The sequence below is a fragment of the Oryctolagus cuniculus genome, chromosome 11 (assembly GCF_051225735.1).
Source record: "Oryctolagus cuniculus isolate XC-2025 breed Fujian yellow rabbit chromosome 11, ASM5122573v1, whole genome shotgun sequence".
Classification (NCBI taxonomy): domain Eukaryota; kingdom Metazoa; phylum Chordata; class Mammalia; order Lagomorpha; family Leporidae; genus Oryctolagus; species Oryctolagus cuniculus.
In genome coordinates, this window is record NC_142877.1 from 13,030,983 (window position 1) to 13,046,554 (window position 15,572).

Here is a 15,572-nt window from a genome sequence, read left to right on the forward strand (position 1 = left end):
ACGTGTGAGCTGCAAGGGCCTCCGTCAGCACTGGGCTCTGAGCTTCGTTGAACTCTGGGTTCAAGTTCGTCTCCTCCCAGGCCATGGTCTGGCCTTGAGTAGCTCGTTTCTGCTCTCTGACCTCAATTCCTGATCTGAGATGGAAGGCGCCTGCCCCAGAGCGTCTTGTCCGCCAAGCTCCCTTGAGGGCCACGCTGTGGGTGTGTGGAAGGTGCCGGTCGGGCTGTGAGGCGGGGTGGCAGGAATGGCTGCACGTCCAGTGAGTAAGCTGGCCACCCCAGGAGGAATCAAGCACAAGCTGACAAATAGGGGTCCCACAAAGCTCAGGTTAGGGTGACGTATGGGGGTGGTATTGGCCCCCAGATTCTGTGACCTTCCGTTCTCCCCTCTGTGGGGCAGCCCCTCTTCCTAGGGGCTGAATGGGGAGGATGAGCCCCATTAGCAGCCCCCAGATGCCCTGGGCGCCTGGGGGTCACAGGCTCGCACCCCTGGGCACCGCGCTCCTGCCGAGAGCAGCGAGGACAGAGTGCAGTGGCCCGGCCTCCAACAGCCGGGTCCCCAGTCCGCATCTGCGAATCTGCCCGCACACGGCCTGCTGAGATGCCCAGGGTCACATAGTTTGGGGCCTTTTCATTGTAGGTTTCTTTCGGATGCTGTCACCGGTGTGGCCATTGTCACCATCTTGTTCTTCTTCCCGTCCCAAAAGCCCTCCCTCAAGTGGTGGTTTGACTTCAAAGGTAAGATGGTCAAGGTTGGGTTCTCCTGGGTCTGGGCCTGGGCCTGAGACTCGGTTATTGGGGGCTGGGGCCTCGCCACTATACCTCCCACATGACCTGAGCAGTTACCCGGGCTGGAGACTGAGGGCTGCCCAAGGTCATCACCAAGGTCAGGGCTTAGGGGGCCAGCAATGTGGTGTAGCAGGTTAAGCCACTGCCTGCAATGTCGTCATCCCATACGGGCACCGGTTCGAGACCCAGCTGCTCCTCTTCCAATCCAGCTCCCTGCTAATGCTCCTGGGAAAGCAGCAGAAGATGGGCAGAGTCCTTGGGTGCCTGTCACCCACGTAGGAGACCTGGATGATGCTCATGGCTCCTGGCTTCAGCCTGGCCCAGACCTGGGTGCTGTGGCCATTTGGGGAGTGAACCAGTGGATGGCTGACCTCTCTGTCTCTAACTCTGTCCTTCAAATAAATAAATCTTTAAAAAAAATTTAAAAACCCAGGAGGCAGGGGTGGGCCCCCAGAAGGCGGGAACTGGACCCCAGGAGGCGGGGCTGGGCCCCCAGGAGGCGGGGCTCTGCGGTTTCGTGGCCCGCGCTCCTCTCCCAGGCCGCTGTCTTCCCTTCCGCCGGCCCCACCTGCCGCTCCCTCGGCCTCTCCGCCACTCCCCCCCGCCTAGTCTGGAGGTCTCCAGAGCTTCCGCTTCATTGTCCTCGCTGCTTTTCCACAGCCTCCGCTGCCTCGTGGTGCTTTGGCGCTTGCCCCTGCTCCGGGCCGCCGTCTGCTCCTTCTCGCCCTCCCCAGCTGTCAGGCCCGCGGGGGTCACTTCCTTGCGCACTGTCCACTTCCTCGCACGTGGGCTTCTTCTCATGGTCGCAGTTAGAGAGAGGCCAAGGTTGTTTTTCTTAGCCCACCTGTCCCTCCGTCTTCCACTTTTCTGTGCGCAGAGTTGTGCCTGCCTCTCTCTGTTGGTGGTCACTCTATGGTCGATCCAGGCCTGCGGCGTGCCAGGCACTGTGTGTGTTATTTTTTTTTTATTTTTTTATTTTTTTTATTTATTTATTTTTATTTATTTATTTTTTGACAGGCAGAGTGGACAGTGAGAGAGAGAGACAGAGAGAAAGGTCTTCCTTTTGCCACTGGTTCACCCTCCAATGGCCGCCGCGGCCGGTGCGCTGCGGCCGGCGCACCGCGCTGATCCGATGGCAGGAGCCAGGTGCTTCTCCTGGTCTCCCATGGGGTTCAGGGCCCAAGCACCTGGGCCATCCTCCACTGCACTCCCTGGCCACAGCAGAGAGCTGGCCTGGAAGAGGGGCAACCGGGACAGAATCCGGCGCCCCGACCGGGACTAGAACCCGGTGTGCCGGCGCCGCTAGGCGGAGGATTAGCCTAGTGAGCCGCGGCACCGGCCCACTGTGTGTGTTATTGACAAGTGGTTGACGATGAAGGTGGTAACCACTCCCAATTCCTCTCTGCCAGAAATCAGTATGGCTCACTCCGTCACCTCGTTCAGGACCCTGTCCCGATGCTGCCTCCCCAGGGAAGCCCTCCCTGACTGCGCCAGCTGGAAAAGCAGCCCTCCTGTGTCACTCTCGGTGTCACTGTGCCATGTGTCCCTGAGGGACTGTGGCTCAGAGAGGCCCCGTCACTTTCCAGGGGCACGCAGTGAGCCACAGCTCAGATCTGTCTCTGGGCCTAGGCTCCCGGCCCACCACCTGCCTTTTTACATAAAGTTTTATGGGAACACCACGATGCCCCTTGTTTCTGGATTGTCCCTGGCTGCCTCCACACAGCAGAGCCGGAGCAGCCACAGCAGAGAGCATCCGTGTGGCCTGCTCCATCTGAGTCAGCCACTGCTAGCCTGGCCAGGGAAGGTTGGCTGGTCTCCCCGCTGCTGCTTTTCAGGAAACAAGGCCATCCCATAATGCAGGGGCCAGAGATGCCCTGTGTTTCCACTTCTCTGAATTTCCTTCTTCTTTTTGCCCTCTCTGTACACACTCAAAAACAAAGAAAGCCGTGTGTGTGTGTGTGTGTGTGTGTGAATGAGCAGAGGTCGGTTGGGGATTTAAACAGTGTCCTGCACGCACATTGCCTTGTTCCAGAAACTTCTCACGTTGCGGGATGTTCACTCAGTGTTGGAGCCAGGCCTTGGCTTCCTGGGAACCTGGGTGTCCCCACATGGACGGGGCTGGGGGCCGGGGGCTGGTGCTGAGTGGGGGCGGGGCCCCTCTCTCTCTGCTCAGCCCCCAACACGGAGACAGAGCCCCTGCTGACGTGGAAGAAGGCGCAGGACACGGTGCCCTGGAACATCATCCTCCTCCTGGGAGGCGGCTTCGCCATGGCCAAGGGCTGCGAGGTAAGAGCGCGCGCGGGGCGGGGTGGGGAGGGTGGTGGGAGTGGGGCTGCGGGCGCCCCGGCCCCAGTGCCAGCAGGAGGCAGGGGCCGCTCGCAGTGTCTGGGAGCCGCCGGCCTCCTCGGGTGCCGGGCGGGGTGGGGGGTGGGGTAGCCACACTTGTCGCTGGCGCTGCAGAGAGAGGAACAAGGTGTGGGCGTAAGGCTAATCCTAACCCTAGCAAGGCCGGACCCCGCCCCCACCCCAACCCAAGGCCGCAGGAAGAAGAGGGGCTCGCGCGCGCCTCCTGCCGGTCACCGTTCAATGCGCTTTGCCCGCGTTAGCACCCCAGGCCGCTTGCCTGGTTGAGTCTGCGCGCTCAGCCACTGAGACACAGAGCTCCGGGTTGGTGTTGTGCGGGGCGGAGGCGCCAGGGGGCAGAGGCTCTCGGGCGGGGCCCTGGGGCTCTGGTCCCACCCAGAGGAAGTGTGTGGATGCATTATCTAATCCTCACAAGACCCCTAAGAGCGGGAGGATGCTTTTAGCCCCATTTTACAGGGAGGAAAGCTGAGGCCTGGAAGGGTCAGGCTATGCCCCCTGCTTAGTCAGGGGCTGGATTTGAACTCTGGCTTTAGAGCCTGGCCCCTCATAGTCCACGCTGGCCCGGCTCGTCTGCGTGAGCACCACCTGCGTAGACGCTGCTGCTGAGCCCATTCTACAGCAGGGGCGAGGGAGCGCTCAGTGACCGGCGTCACCAGGTGGCAGAGCCGGGATCCGAAGCCAGAGCTCATGGCGCGGGCCTCGGCCCTCACCGGGAAATCGCCCCGGTGCACCCGGGCGTTTGGAGCCAGAACCAGCTAAGGGCTGTCGGAGATGCAGGTCCGGGGGCCTGAGAGTTCTCTGCTTCGTTCATCTGGATGTGAGCGGTGCTGACTCAGCGGGCGGACGCCCCGGGGTGGGGGTGGGGCGTGGGGGTGGGATCAGGCTCCGGCTCCGCCCGCCTCTCTCGGTCTCTCCGCACAGGGTCCCTGATCCCCGCACTGCTGTTCTCTCATCTGTGAGTTGAGGATTAAATGGGGCGCGGGGGTGGGGGTGGTTCTGGAAGGAGCTGACTCCCGGACAGCCAGTTAGAAGCCGTCAGAGCGGCACGCGTGGTCACGCCTCGGCTGCTCCCCGATGTGTCTGTGGGCCGGGCTCCGGGACCCGCGGAGATCAGGGAGCAGAGGTCGTGAGGTTACGGCCCTGGGGTCACCGCGGCAGGAGAAGAGGCGCGGGACGGGGCGGAGGGAGAAGGGGGCTGTGAGGCCGGCTGAGCTGGCCGTGCCCCGCCAGCACCCGTCCGTGGGTCTCTCAGCCCCTCCATCCGAGACAGGTGTCCGTGCCCCCGGGGCTGGTGACAGGGCCTCCGCCAAGGGCGGGCTGGATGGAGACTCGGCTTTTCTAACGGGTGCTCCCTTCATGAACGAATTCTGTTTTTATTTTGTTCATTAAAGCAATAATGCGTGAACAAGAGCACAGACTTCCAAGGGAACAAGGAGAGGCAAGCAGAGCACGGTTTTTTGTCTCCGTTTTCAGAACTCTGTGGCCCAGAGAGGTTAAGTGACTGATTCCAGGTAACACAGCTCAAGGTAGCAGAGCGAGGTTGTGAACTTGGTCCAACCTTTGAAGCCACTGCCTGTGACTGGGGAGGAGGGTATATCAGGGGAGACTTCCTGGAGGAAGTGCCTGCTATCCAGGTCTTCAAGGGGGCTGGAATCAAAGTGCCTCCCCTTCTTGCTGAACCCCTCCGGGCCTCAGTCCCCTCATCTGTGAAATAGGAGGCACAGTGGCAGCCCCCCGGGGAGTTTTCCGGGTCCCTGAGCCATGTATGGGAGCCCAGAGGTCACAGCTGCACAGGTGACTGTGACTGGATGTTGGGGACAGGGAAGGTCGAATCCAGAGTGACACGGGGGCTCCTGGCCTGGGAAGGTCACCGCAAACAGTCCGGCGTGGGCCTGGAGAGGCAGCCCTGGGCCCAGAGGCTCCTCAGAGCATGCGCTGGGGGGCTGGGCTGTAGGTCCGCGGAGCATGCCGGGAGGCAGCCTGGCTCTTAGCCCAGCCCGGGGCAGCTGGCCGGGCTCTCTGTTCAACGGAGGCTTTGTGTAGCTGCTGCCCCTGTGCCCAGCCTCTGCCGGGACCATCTCCTGCCCAGGCAGCCGCAGCCTGGCCCCGGCGCGACCAGAATGCTTGGTGCACAGCCTGGTGCCTGGCCCCGGGCCCCTGCCCAGCCCCTTGGCCAGGCCCCATAGCCAGGCCCCCTGCGGCCTGGGGGTCCTTGAAGGGGCCGTGGGCTCCCCATTATTGGTCCCAAGGATGGATGCCCAGCTTGGTGGCACTGGGCTCGGGCAGCTCGCTGGAGCCCACGCTGTCCTCCTGCTGGGGGACCCTCCGCTCATGACTCTGTGATCTTCAGGCTTCCCTGGGCCTGCACACGAGGCCACGCACAGCTGAGCCCTGGCCCGCCGCCCTGACCTAGGCACTGCCTCCCCCACCAGGCCCTCTGGCCCTTGGCTGCTCCTCTACACACTCATTTGCACCCCAGGACCTTTGCATCTCTGTGTCTGTCGAAAATCCTTCTGAGCCCGCCGAGCGCTCACCCTGCGGATCTCAGCTCCTCATGCCACCGCGTCCGGGGCTGCCCCGCCCCTGCTCCCCATCCCATCACCACCGTGCTCCTGTGCCCCGCACCACATCCACCCTGCGGCCCCCGCTCACTTCTGCACTGATTGTCTTCCTGGAGAGAAAGCCCACGAGGACGGGGACCCCAGCCGTCTTCTCCAGCACGGTTCCAGCCCCTGGAAGAGTCCTAGGACGTAACTGGCGCCCCCTGGGTGTTTGCTGGAGTGACCTGGAGCTGGGCTGCTGGGGGCGGGTGGTACAGAGCGCGCAGGGCTCCTCGGAAGGGGCTGGCAGCTGCCAGGTGCCACGGCCAGCAGGGGCTCGCGTCTCCCTGCAGTCCCTGCTGGTGTATTTTACCATCTCCTGGACACAAGACTGGTCTGTCCTAGTGCCTTCAGAGCCACACAGATGACTCAGTAAGAAGGGGAGGCGCTTCCTCCAGGAAGTCTTACCTGATACACCCCCAGTCACAGGCAGTAGCTGAAAAGGTCGGACCAAGTTCACATGGCCAGGTGGGTGCCCTCCATCACGGCCGGACACCTGCACGCCGCAGTGTCCCGGGTGCCACCAGCCTCGGAGGGCAGCACAAAGCTCTCTTCCTCCCCACGCCCCCACCTGGCCAGGAAGCTGCTGAGCTGGTTCCACGCCAGGTCCCCAGTGCCCCATCGCTGGCTTGAGTCGTGTGACGGCTCAGGCAAGCGGCTCAGCCTTGGTGTGCTGGCCTTGGTTTCTTCAGCCGCGCCGGGGATCCTAGTGCCTGCTTCCTGGGCAGCGTGAGGAAGAGAAACGAAGGAGCAATCGCCAAGGCCTTAGAAGAGACAGCCCAGGCCCAGTTTCTTTGTTTGTTTTAAAGACTGATTTATTTATTTGAAAGTCAGAGAGAAGGAGAGGCAGAGAGAGAGAGAGAGAGAGAATATATCTTGCCTCTGCTGGTTCACTCCCCAATTGGCCTCAATGGCTGGAGCTGCACCGATCTGAAGCCAGGAGCCAGGAGCCTCTTCCGGGTCTCCCACATGGGTGCAGGGGCCCAAGGACCTGGGCCATCTTCTCCTGCTTTCCCAGGCCACAGCAGAGAGCCAGATTGGAAGTGGAGCAGCCGGGACTTGAACCCATGCCCATACGGGATGCCGGCAGTATAGGTGGCGGCCTCACCGGCTATGCCACAGTGCGGGCCCCAGGTTCAGTTTAAACTTAAGAAGCCCCAGGAATGCATTGCAGGTGCTAAGGGCAGGGCCCGCTTTCGTATGTATTCTTTTAGGCCTGAGCACAACAAGGAGCAGAGATGTTGACTGATTTGTGCCGGGGCACCGAGCCGGCGCGGGAGGCGATGGTGTGAATGTTCCCCCTCCTCCTTTCTTCCCGCTCTGACCCAGTCCCCGGCTCCTGCCCGCCCCCCAGGATCGCTGCCCAGAGCTGCAGGCACACAGGCCAGCGCTGGGCCTCGGGAATCTTCCGAGCCATTTTCAAGGGCGTTTTTGGCCACAAGGGGTTTTGACTTCAGAAATTGAACCAATACCATGGCACCTACCTTTTAGGACCTGAGCCTACGATACAACGAAGAGATCAAGAAGGGGCCTGGCCCGGCAGGGAGGGAGGAAGAAGAGGGAGCTCCACCCCCAGGCGCAGCCTCCCTCCCCGCCTCCAGCGAGGCCGCCTCTGGTCTCTGTGCTCCTGCGGAAGCAGCCGGGCACCCAGCGCATCTCGCTTTCTCGCTTCTGCCACTCCCGGCCTCTCGGCCTCATGCCACGCCTTTAGCCGGCGCTCTCTGGGCACTTCGCAGGGGCCCGGCCCCTCTCCTAGGCGCTTTGTAGATCAGCGGTCCCCCTAACAGAAACCCCCAGGGGGCCGGGGGTGCTGTTGTCATCCCCAGTTTGCAGATGAGGCAATAGAGGTGCAGAGCCGCTAAGTTGCTGGCCCAGGAGACCAGCGCGGAAGGATGGAGCTAGGAGGCAGTCAGCCCTACTGCAGGGCCCACCCTCACCCTCTGGCCATCCCGCCCCGCCCCGTCCTGCCTGGGGCTGGGGCCCACCCTTGTGGCCCCGGGAATCTGAGGCTGTGCGCTTCCAAGGAACTGCGGCTTCCAATCCCTCGAAGAACGGCAAAGCGTGGTGAAGTCCCTTTAGTGTCCTCCACTGAACCCCAGGCGGCTGGGGCGTTCCTGTCCCTAAAGCCTCCGGATTTCCCAGCAGCGTGGTCGCCGAGCCAAGGCCTGAGTGGCTGCCGGGACCTCGGCGGGATGCCCGCCGCTCTGCGGCCCAGCCTTGGGGAAGCTCTTGGCACCTCACTCGCTCAAGTCATTAAAATTCCGTCACCAGCCACTGTCTCTCCTTGCCCATTCTGCTGCCAGTCTCTCAGCCTACAGGGAAACCCAGGGCTCCTTCCCCCACCCCCCGCACCCCCAGCAGCACTCCCTGGGCCAGGGAACTGGCTGGGCAGCCCCTGCCTTACAGTGCACCACATCTGCCAGGCCGTTCCTCCAGGCACCACAGGGCCCGCACCGCAGCCGGGCTCTTTTATGGGTGTCTAAATGGCGTACTGGATTCTGGAACCCATCGGAAAGATAAGTTCTGTATCCGCAGCACGTTTTCTATGAAACGTAAAAGAAAATACAGAGTTGCTGTGGCAAAATGATGGGAATTTTCCATAGGATCTTGTGTTGATAAAAAAGGGCCTGGGTTGATAAAAGCTAGGTCTGTGGTCAGCATGCGGCTGATTGTCAATGTCAGGGACATGGCTATCCAGTCCTTGGTCAGCTCCTGGGCTTTGCTGTTAAAAAAAAAAAAAGGCAACCTATAGGATTGCCACCAGGGGGCAGCATAGCGAGCGATTTGACATCCTCAGTTGAGCAGATCAGGGTGTGTTGGGCAGGGTCACCGAGGGGCGCCTTTGGGGTGCAGGGTGGGGAGAGGGCGTTGTGTGTACCGGTACCCATGGTGACCCTGTGACATTAGCAGAGGGTTAGGGTTAGTGTCAACAGAGACAGCACCCAATAACTCTGCAGCCTGGAGGGGGGAGTCCCAGCCAGCCTTCCCTGTCCTGGAGGCCCGTGGTCGGCTCTGGGCACTGCTCTTAAGTGAGAGGCAAAGGAGCAGACGTGGGTGCCCAGAGGAGGGTGCCGGGCAGCCGGGAGCTCGCAGAAGCCCCTGAGCCCAGGCAGGTGCAGGTGGGTCTTGGTCATTGCCTTGGGGGCCTCGGGCATGTCACAGAAACTTTTCCAGCTCCAGTTAGTCCTGAGTGAAACAGACAAATGGCACAGGATGGCTGGGGGGAGGAACCGGGTGACGCCTGCAGGTGCCTGCCCCCCCCCCCCAGAGGCTCCATGGTGACGATTCTCATGACAGCGGATAATGAAGTCCATGGTGGTGCTGTCTGCGTTGTCACCGTCACTGTCATCCTCGTCACCAGTCATGGATGATCTCTGTTAATAACTGGATGGCACTGCACGTGATGTGTATCTGATGCGTGTTTTATATCAAATATGAGATCTTACATATAAAGTACATGGGTATGTTACATGACTAATATGTAGTATAAACGGAGATTTCCCATGGAGGGTTCGATTCCCCCGTCGCACACAAGTTGGAGCTTCAGGGTGCTAGAACCAGGGGGATGACTGGGGGGCCAGGGGGCAGTGCCACAAGCAGAGAGGATACAGCCCGAGCATGGGCACCTGGCACGCCTCCAGCCCGCTCTGCACCCGGTCCCACCAACTGTGAAGGAGGCGGCGCTCGGGCCCAGCCCGCCCCCCTGCCCCCCGTGGCAGCTGTGGGCTGGGCTGGGGTTGAAGGGCTGACCTCCCTCCCCGCAGGAGTCGGGGCTGTCAGTGTGGATCGGGGGGCAGCTGCACCCCCTGGAGAACGTGCCGCCCGTGCTGGCTGTGCTGCTCATCACCGTGGTCATCGCCTTCTTCACCGAGTTTGCCAGCAACACGGCCACCATCATCATCTTCCTGCCCGTCCTGGCGGAGCTGGTGAGAGTCCCTTGGGGGGCGGGGGCGGAGACCCCTCCCTGAGGACCAGGGCCTTTGCCTGCCACCACTCGCTTCTAAAATCAGGAAGCGTCAGGACAGCTGCGCAGTTGTTGTAAATTCTGGGTTTCTTTAGGAAGTGCATGGACAGAGAGTATTTTTGAAAATGAGCCCCTGGTGACAAGGGACACTTTCTAGGGTCACTGGAGTTGCCCGGTTTGGATTAGGAAGTGGAGCAGCTGGGCGGAAAAACAGGGTCGCGAGAGATCCAGGGTGGGGCCACAGTTCTTTGTGGTGGGGGCCATCCCTGTCTAGTAGGGTGTTCAGAGCAGCCCTGGCCTCTAGCCACTTTGAAGGCAGGAGCGCCCCCCAGTGGTGACAATCCAGAATGTCTCACAGTCACTGCCAAGTGTCTCTAATGGAGAGCACCCCCCTCCCCCAAATCAGCCCTGGGTGGGAAAGTGTCACCGCACATAGAGAGAGACAGCCGCTTGGTCTACGGGTAAGATAAGCAAAACAGGAACTCAGCGCAGACAAGGAGAGCAAAGGCCGGCCAAGCAGCAGTTCAAAGTCACCTCTCAACCAGGATGCAAATACCAAAGTGAATCCAGGCTTACAGGAAAAGAGCAATAAATCATGGTCAGGCAGATGGTCTCCCAAGAAGATTAAGAAAGGTTAACATTGGGAACTGTCGGAACAGAGTTATATTTAAACAGAGCCCGGGTACCAAACTACCGATTATCTCAACATAACTCCAGACTGATAAAACCCAGTCAATGTTGCAAGTGCACAGACAGTGATGCAGCCGCCGGCTTCCCTGCCCCACCTCCTGTTTCCTTTGCTTATTTGTGCATCAGTTGGGTAAAGGAGATCACACCGTTGGCACACGGAGATGCACACTTTACTGTTTCTCACTGACTGGAGAACATTCGATTATAAGTAGGCAGTTGCTAAACTTTTTTTTTTTCTTTTTAAAAAGATTTATTTGTTTATTTGAAAGTCAGAGTTATACAGAGAGAGAGAGGAGAGGCAGAGAGAGAGATCTTCCAGCCGCTGGTTCACTCCCCAATTGGCCCCAATGGCTGGAGCTGCGCTGATCCAAAGCCAAGAGCCAGGAGCTTCTTCCTGGTCTCCCACATGGGTGCAGGGGCCCAAGGACTTGGGCTGTCTTCTACTGCTTTCCCAGGTCATAGCAGAGAACTGGATCGGAAGTGGAGCAGCAAGGACTAGAACTGGTGCCCAGATGGGATGCCGGCACCGCAGGTGGCAGCTTTACCTGTTAGGCCACAGCGCCGGCCCAGTGCTGAACTTCTTAAGTTTTACCTCCTCCGGGTGGACAGACTTAGCTGTTGCAGGACAGTGCCACCTGGCCCTTGCTGCATAGCCCGGGGCCTTGACTGTGTCCTCGGCGGTGAGCACGTTGCCCCCTGGGCGGCTGGCTCTAAGTCTGATTGACTTCATCAGATTCTTTCCCAAGGCCACATGGACCTGGGCACTGAGAGAAGTGGGGGTGCTGAGGGGCCCAGCGGGGCGGGGAGCGCAGCACCCCTTCAGTCTGGAAGGGACCGCTTTTTAGAACAGACATTTGCCACGGGTGCGTTCTTGTACGTTTTGCTTATCATCGAATCAGCACACTTCACACAGGACGAGGGTATTCTCGAGCACCTAGAAAAAATGTGCCCACTTTGGGCTGCGGCCGCTCCCTGGAGGGGCCACCACGTTCCCGTCTGAGTGAAGCGCTGGCGACACGGTCGCCGGGACCTGGGAGTCAGCCTGTCCCTTGGGCAAGGTCACAACAGCAGGTGGGCGGCTGCGGGGAGCCGACAGGGGGCCACTCCGTCCTTAGTCCTTGGAAAGGCAGCCACAGGGCGCTCGCCCGAGCTCACCCTGTCTCTGACGTTCACCGAGGCCCCAGGAGAAGGCCAAGGCAACTGTTGAGGTGGTGAGGTTGTGAGGTTGTGCGGCTGACGGAAGGGCCAGGCAGGGGAGTTGTGACTGGGAGCCCGGCCCCCAACCCTGTTCTCTGAGCGCTCCTTGGACCTGCGCACCTGGGGGGTCACCACCCACCATGCGCACCTGCCAGCCAGCAGTAGTGGGCGGGGCCCGCGGGGCCATCTGGGGTTGCAGGAGCCCTGCTGGCAATTTGCATGCAGGGTTCCGGGTGAAGCATTCCCGCCCAGCCCCGATCAGACTGCGCTGCAGCCCCGAGTGTCGCTAACCTCCAGAAATTCTCTCTGCTCGCTTCTCTTCTCGCCCGCTTCTCTCTCTCTCTGCTGGTGTCGCCCTGCTGACTGCTCGCTCACTCTCCCCACCCCACCCCCTGTCTCCGTGGCTCTCCGTCCCTCTGCCCATCTCTCTTGTCTCTGGCTCTGCGTCTCGTGTCGCTCTCTCTCCGACTGTCCCCCTCTCCCGTGGGGGTCTCCCTGCGTGGGTGTCCATCGCTCCGCCCGGTGGCGACCCTGGGCCCAGGCTATCCGCCTGAGGGTGAACCCACTCTACCTGATGATCCCCGGCACCGTCGGCTGCTCCTACGCCTTCATGCTCCCGGTCTCCACACCCCCCAACTCTATCGCCTTCTCCTCGGGACACCTGCTGGTCAAAGACATGGTGAGTGTGGGCGTTGCTGGCCGCAGCAGGTGAGGTGGGGTGGGCACTGCTGGGGGCAAGGCATCTGGGGGCCTCCTGTGTTCCTCCCCTGCCCCATCTGTGAACAGGATCCTTCCTTCGAGCCAGCACCGGGATGGTTCTTAGACAAACCTGGCCGTAGTGATGCTTTCCCAGGCCCTGGTCTCTGCCTGCTGATCCGGCCAATGGCTCTGCACCCAGAGCCTTGAGAACCAGGAGCAGCAGGCGCATGTGGGGAGTTAGGGAGTGGGGACCCTGCCCCTCCCCGCAGCGCTGCCAGCACAAGGTCTCCTCCCTCTCTGGCCCCCTCCCCAGCAGCCTCCTCCCTCCCCGCTGGCCGCTCAGGGAATGAATGTAGAGAACCCCGCTTGCAGAGAGCTGGTGCCGGGAGAAGGGCGATCAGTTTGACCAGGTCACGATGTGGGCGCGAGAGCCCAGTGGGACAGGTGGAGGCAGAGAGCAAGAGCGAGAGCAAGAGCAAGAGAGGCGGTGAGAGGCGCCCAGGGCTGGCACAGGGGGCGGGCGGAGGGGTGGAGGGGCGGAGGCCCTCACTCCCCTGCCCCTTCAGTCCCCGCCTTTCCCGGTGGTGTCCTGCCTCCCCTCGGGGTGTGCCCCTCCATGCAAGATTGATTTAACAGTTTTACTCGGTCCACCTCAGATTGAAAACAAAAATTCACGAGTATTTAAAGAGAAAAACTGCCAGCACTCTGCACACAGAGACCCGTCTGGCACCCCGCGGAAGGGAGTCTAAGATCCTTGCGAAGTGAGCAGGACAATTCCATTCTCCCACCGACAGGTGGCGGGGATGAGGCTGTGCCCATGGGCTTGGTGCAAGGCCCCGCGTGCGGGTCAGCACCGGAGGGAGAGTTCCCTGGGAGGAGCAGACGGGGCGGGAGGAGGGCTCGGCTTCATCCCTGTGGGCTCAAGGCCAGGGAGGGCTAAGCTGCCACACCGGAAGGAGCCAGAGGGCAGGGGCGTGTTAGCCCGCGGGGGACAGAAGGCAGCGTGAGGGCGACCAGGCAGGCTCCTCCCAACCGCTCACAGAGGTGAGCGTTTCCGGAAGAGAATGCCACTGCCCCAGGCGAGGATGGCCACCTGGGCACCTGCAGGGTGGGCGTGGGCGGGGGCGGGGTTTGCTGACCCAGCAGGGTCATCCCCAGCCTGCATGACCTCTGCAACCCACCGCTCTGAGCCTCAGCTCTCCGCTCTGTAAAGCAGGTGTTGATGATGTGCTGGTGAGGCTGCCCCGGTGGTTAAATGCCGTGGCCCCGTGACACCTCTCAGCACAGTGCCTGGCCCCCATGCTTGACGGGACAGCCTCGGCTGAGTAGACAGGAGGATCCCGGGCACTGAGCGGCCTGCCTGGCTGGCTCTGCTACATTATTTCCCAGAGTGGGAGCTCGGGTGAACCGTGAGCTGTGCCTCGGTTTCCCCGTCTGTACAATGGGTCTGGGCTCCGTTGCAGGTGCGGACGGGATTCCTGATGAACGTGATGGGCGTCCTGCTGCTCAGCCTCGCCATGAACACCTGGGCCCAGGCCGTCTTCCAGCTGGGCACCTTCCCAGACTGGGCAGACGCCCATGTGGCCAACATCACGGCGCTGCCGCCCACCGTGGCCAACAGCACCTTTCGGACCCTCTGAGGCCCCCCGCTGAGTCCCCTTGGGGCTGGGCCCTCCCAGAGGGCTGTCCCCGCCCTTGCTGCTGGGACCCTGCGGGGTGATGATGCTTTTCTGTCATCCAGCGCACAGCAAACGAGGGTGGCCAGCAGGGGTCCACTTGGGTCCGCGGGATCATCGTCTGTGACACCTCTCTGCCTTGCTCATGCAGTCCCAGGCCCAGATCCCCCCCAGAGCTGCTGCCTGCAAATGAGCGCCTCTAGCCGCAGGTGGTGTGGACGGAGCTGAGCCCAGTGGATCTGGAAGGGCGTTCGTCTCGTACACTTGGGATGGGGGGGGGACACCCATGCTGCTGGGCACAGCTGCGTCCCCACTGGCCACTTAGGGCGTCTTCCTGAGAGAGGCGTGGGGCTGGATGCCCGGCCCAGGAGCGCCAGCTGTCCGCACCACGTGCTCAGTGCCCGTTCTGCAGCCGCCGTGGGGCTCCACTCCTGCTGGGACCCCTGGGAGCGGGGAGGGAGAGGCGGCTTCCTGGGGTCGCGGAGACAGTGCCAAACCTCTTTGCTGGGTCTCCGAGCTCCCACGCCTGCCAGCTGACGTCTCCACTCATGAGGTTGGCGTTCTGTTCACCTGCTTCTGTGCGGCCATAATCCTGGTATTAGGGTGAAGCCAGGGTCCTGCTGCCTTGCGGGTGACCTGTGGCTCCCGCGGCCAGGTCCCTCCTGCGGTGGCCTGCCGGTGGCCGCTTGCTTCTTGTCCCAGCCGCTGGCCTGCACCTCCCCCAGCGCTCCGAGTGCTAAGCAGGATTAATTAGCAAGGACCCCGTTTCTTTCAGGATTGAGAGAAACAGCACACGACACACAATGGCTCAGGCTGGCAAATTGTGACCCCCCTTCTCCAGACAGGAACCAGGGGCGGCTTCCTGCGCCCAGGGCTTGGAGCTGGGCAGATCTGGGGGCTCATCCCTTCTGTCTCAAGCCCGAGCTCCCCACAGCGCCTGGCACCAGCCCAGGGTCTGACCTGCAGGCCCTCGGGAAGTCACCAGCGTCTGGCAGGCCCCAGCTGAGGCCCCCCACCCCTCACTTCCCCTTCCTTCGCCCCGGGGCGCTGACATTCCCCGAGGAGGAGCACCCGGGGACGGAAGGGCACAGTCAGGGCGGTTCCCTGAGAGCAGGCCCAGGGCCCGGGGGCGGGGGTCACGCAGTGTCCGTGGGAAGCGACAGTGTTGGGGGCCTGGGTGTGTTCCAGCTGCTGCCGTCCGGGCGTGGTGCGGCGGGGAGGGGAGAGCTTCCGTTCCGCTCACGCTCAGCAGAGGAACCCACGGGGTCTGTGACAGCTGACTCGTGATTTCAAACACTTCTGATCAAAACTGCTAAGAAATAAAGATTGTTAATAATCAGCCTTGGCCCCGCAGAGTGCTTGCTGCTCCGAACACAGGAGAGCGCCAAAGCCCCAAATTCCTGGGGCGGGGGTGCCTCCAGCTCGACCTCTCTGACTTCCCACTAGCCACAGACTCAAACTCTGCCCCAGGGCCTTTACACATGCTGTCCCTGCTGCCTGGACCACTCCCAAGGGTGTGCCTGGCTCCCACCCCAGTCCCTGCCCGGGTACCTCCCCTGCGTCCTCTCTGTCACCCTCGTTACTCTGCAGCCCT

The 15,572-nt window shown here is 61.6% G+C and overlaps 1 protein-coding gene across 2 annotated transcripts in view; it reads left to right on the plus strand.

Annotated features, from left to right (window-relative positions):
- Nucleotides 1-15,317, plus strand: part of SLC13A3 (solute carrier family 13 member 3) — a 55,570-nt gene extending 40,253 nt beyond the window's left edge. For both annotated transcript variants that reach the window (XM_002721218.6, XM_051844967.3), the window contains exons 9-13: nucleotides 640-737; nucleotides 2,962-3,074; nucleotides 9,517-9,678; nucleotides 12,145-12,282; nucleotides 13,766-15,317. In XM_002721218.6, the coding sequence (XP_002721264.1) occupies nucleotides 640-737; nucleotides 2,962-3,074; nucleotides 9,517-9,678; nucleotides 12,145-12,282; nucleotides 13,766-13,942 (688 nt within the window). In that variant the 3' untranslated portion in view covers nucleotides 13,943-15,317. The remainder of the gene's footprint in view (nucleotides 1-639; nucleotides 738-2,961; nucleotides 3,075-9,516; nucleotides 9,679-12,144; nucleotides 12,283-13,765) is intronic.
- The last annotated feature ends 255 nt before the right edge of the window (nucleotides 15,318-15,572 follow it).